This window comes from Atta cephalotes (genome assembly GCF_000143395.1).
Source record: "Atta cephalotes unplaced genomic scaffold scaffold00015, whole genome shotgun sequence".
Classification (NCBI taxonomy): domain Eukaryota; kingdom Metazoa; phylum Arthropoda; class Insecta; order Hymenoptera; family Formicidae; genus Atta; species Atta cephalotes.
The window spans coordinates 2,719,089-2,723,134 of NW_012130079.1; the positions used below are offsets into that span (position 1 = coordinate 2,719,089).

Below are 4,046 nucleotides of genomic sequence, written 5' to 3' on the forward strand. Positions count from 1 at the left end.
AACTTTTAAATTAATTAAACTAATACTATTCGTATATATATATATATATATATATATATATATATATACAAAAATGAAAAATATTATGAAACAAATAAAATTTTATTAAAACAAGATCATGACATATTTGTTTCATTAATAGTATTTTTGAACTAACAAAATTATTTTTAGTTAAAATAATATTGTTTATATAACATCATGTTTCCTCAGTATAAAAACGACATAAACATTATTTATCAGACGAATGGAGAGTAATATTTATCTAATTCATTCATGATAATAACTAAAGAATCACATTTTTTTTGAGTTGTGACACTTTGAAGTAAGAGAACGCGGATATTATGATGCGATCCACACATATATAAAGTTTCCTTGATGTTAAATTTTTAATTGGGCCCTCGCGAAGACTAAAATATTCAAGACAAAAATTTACAGTGCTTATATATCTTTCTTTCTTTAATCTTTGTCTAAATTGTTTTTACTGCCTTGTATTCAGGTCGCATATGGCGAGAGATAAATATCGGCGAAATAGAGAGAATACGTGCGGATGGATACGCAATTAACGCGCTTATCGGCGCAACGGTATCAAATTTATTCGCACGTGAAATGATTGTGATGTATTCAGTAGCGTAATCTTGCGAACTACGTTGCGAATTGCGTCTCTCTGGCCTTCATACGATAACACACACCGTAGTAAGATCTGTTTAATTCATCCTGAGAGGTCGAGGTGACAGTGACGATTACTCGACGCGCTATTTGATTGGAAAATCAAATCACCTAAATATTCATGAATCGCTCTTTTGAAATAGACGGGTGTCAAGAGTGGACAGCATCAATCCTCTTGGAAATAACACGGAATCGAAACATCACAATCGCGCGGAATTAATGAATTTCGGTTGATCGCGGAATGGCAAACGGAACAGAAGAATGTCCGATGATTCTTGCATTCTAAATTCCGTTCTCAATTACAGCAGAAATTATATCCATCGTCGATTCCGAGGAATTTTAACGAGTGAATAGAAAATTCGCGATACGTTGCCCAACTTTTTAACTTAAATTAAATTAACCAAATAGGGGAATTTTTCTCCATCATTTATAATGCACGTTGCACAAAATATTCACGCGACAGGCGTTACAATAGCGTGTTCTCGACAGCTGACGACTCTGCTGGCGTGCTGCTGTCGGCGAAAGAGATTCATCGCATCTTTGCTGAAGCAAGCGGGCGATGATTGCATTCTGCTAGCGGTGAGGGGTTGCGACGCCGCGCAGGAAGCGCTCTGCTTGATGCTCGAGTGGCGCTTACTGCCGAACGAAGAGGCGAGACTTCAAATAGTTAACGCGCTTGAATCTACGGAATCCGGAAAGGAACGCTACGCCGCTCTCTGCCAAAGGCAGAAGAATCTGCAGGAGTTGGTAAGCGAATTCGCGAATCGTTTCGATGCGAAGAATCAGCCGCCCCTTCGCGCTTTTATTCTTTCTTTTTTTTTTTATACTAATCAATGATAAATCGTTAATAAATTCCTTTGAATCCTAAAGCGATTCTACATACGCACGATATGTGTATATAAATTTAAACAAATAAGACATGTGAGAGTACGGTTAGAGTATAACAAAGCGCAAATATAATAATATAAATAAATTTTCCTCCTTTATTGAATTATATATAATGCATCAATGATCGAACGTTTCGATTATCTTTGAAGTCTTTCTCAGTATTGAATACAAACAACTAAAATTCATGCTTAGTCCATTAGGGTTGAGTCACAAAGCAAACAAATCCTATAGTGGTGTTAGGCCAACTAAATTTCAGACTAAAAACACGTGCAAAGAAGGTTTAGATAAAATTTCTTAAATTGAAGTAATTCTTGAATTTCACAAAATAATTTAATGCAAGAACATATTCACAAATAACATGTTCGCAATTAAACGTATGCACTGTTGGATATAAAAAGATATGATAATCCAATTCCTTAAGTTAAATAACATTTTGTTATTTTTAACTTCCATATGTGTTAAAATGTAAATTAATTCACTAGTGATTAGTTTCAAAGTAAACATCGTTCATATTAACGTATGCCTTTAGTAAATTAAATTTGACTCAAATTTAATACATTTTCTTAAATTAAATTGTTTAATTAACGCCATTGTTTTAGTCAAATTAACAACATATTGTGTAAGGGCAGTGATGACCTATAGAAATGATTAAAAACTCCCAATTAAGTGCAATTTAATATTATGAATTTAACAGTGTTGAATAACATTTTCAATCTTGATTTTACTAGCAACAAAAGGGCGGGCCTCGGAAATTAACGCTTCCAGTTCGAGCGACCGACGCCGACGTTGCCCTTCTGTTAGGCGGTCGTGCTCTCGGTAATCTCGAGTGCCTCAGTCTAGCCTTCACCTCTGTAACGTCCGCGTGCGCGGAACAATTGATAAAGTTACCGGCGCTGAGATATTTGAACCTGTGGGCTACACAATTCGGCGACGCCGGCCTACAAATGATTAGCGAGCATCTGCAGAAGCTGCAGGTGCTGAATCTCTGCGAGACGCCAGTGTCCGACAAAGGCATCTCCACGTTGGCCTGTAAGTATCCTAATTCTCAAAGCTTAAAATTCAGATAATAATTTGATTTTTTTTATTAAAAATGTGATAAAATTAATCTTGAAATATTGTAGAATATGAAATTTTAATTGTTCAATTTCTGTATGTCAATATATCTTAAAAAAATTTTCGCGTAAAAATTTATAGAAAATCATCAAGAATGGCCGTTGCGTACGAGTTAAAAATTAAAAATACATTTAATTTTCCGCCAGCAGCATGAATTTTAACTCTTCCATAGGTATTCGAGAAATGCAGCAAATATTTTATTGTGTTGTAAAAAAATCGAATTATATAAAATTCTGAAAAAAAATTCTGGTATATTTGTTGAAGCTTTAACAACGAGTTTTTACTATCATACAAATTGGATTGCATTTTTTTACTTATTTTTTACAGATTTAGTTTTATCTACTAAAATTCACAGTTAAAAAGATCGATTTTTTAAAGACAACATCAGTTGGTTTAATGTTAAATTCAAATTAATTTTTATTTTCAAACTTTGGCTTGATGTAACAGAGATAGTATAAATTTCGGTCCATTCGTTCGAAGAAAATGTTTTACCACTTTGTTGCAGCATTAACCAGCCTAAGGAAATTGAATCTTAATAGTACGAAGCTATCAGCTCAGACATTTGAGTCATTGAAGAAGCGATTACCGGCCCTGCAGGAATTCGACGTTCGATACACGGAGGCCTGGTGACCCTGGTTTGAAGTCACGACGTCCAGCACTTCGTCCAACGGCGGTAGTGTTCGTCGTGACTTGAGAACGAAGAAGCAACGCTGAAGTGTTTGGTCATCCCGAAGAAAATTCAATAGATGTCATGAGGTGACGTCCGTATTTTCGGTGTAATCAATTCAAGTGAATATCGAGTATTGGGCGCTCGTTCATTTGTTTTGCTTCGATTTTACTAATATGAGACGTTCGCTATCAGCGTATAATGATCGTTGAAAACTATGAATCTTTGTTAATGAAACTTTCCAGAGGAAAGGAAACGAAGTCTTCACTGTGCAGGATGAATGAAGAGCCTTTTACCGTGTTTTTAAATATCTTACGTATCTTGCTTCTTCTAATTTAATCGGTCGATAATTTATTCTTTCCAGAGGAAAGTATGCGCGATAAGTATGCGCGATGGATCAACGGTTTCAATATATCCGTGTGTCCATTAAACGTATTTTCCCTTGTCAATTGTATTTATTTACACGAGATATTAGATCAAGATTCTCTTCCGAAATTCGTGTCAGCTAGACGGCTTGATTCCCGCGACGAACATTACTTTTAAAGTGTTCCTTCCGCATCGTCGTCGAAACGGGAAACAGTACTTTTCAGGAAACATTCCAGAATCGCGAATTCAGACGTCACTTTCCAGGAAAGACGTGCATTCGTTTGAATAAATAAATATCGGCAAGCGCGACAAGCCGTCTCTCGGGCATTTGCATAGAATCCATTCG

At 35.6% G+C, this 4,046-nt stretch overlaps 1 protein-coding gene across 1 annotated transcript in view; it reads left to right on the forward strand.

Annotated features, from left to right (window-relative positions):
- The window catches only part of LOC105618022 (C-Maf-inducing protein-like), a 46,187-nt gene extending 42,890 nt beyond the window's left edge, over positions 1-3,297 (forward strand). The window contains exons 7-9 of the mRNA XM_012199561.1: positions 1,156-1,413; positions 2,283-2,583; positions 3,173-3,297. Coding sequence (XP_012054951.1) covers positions 1,156-1,413; positions 2,283-2,583; positions 3,173-3,297 — 684 coding nt within the window. The remainder of the gene's footprint in view (positions 1-1,155; positions 1,414-2,282; positions 2,584-3,172) is intronic.
- Positions 3,298-4,046: the final 749 nt, after the last annotated feature.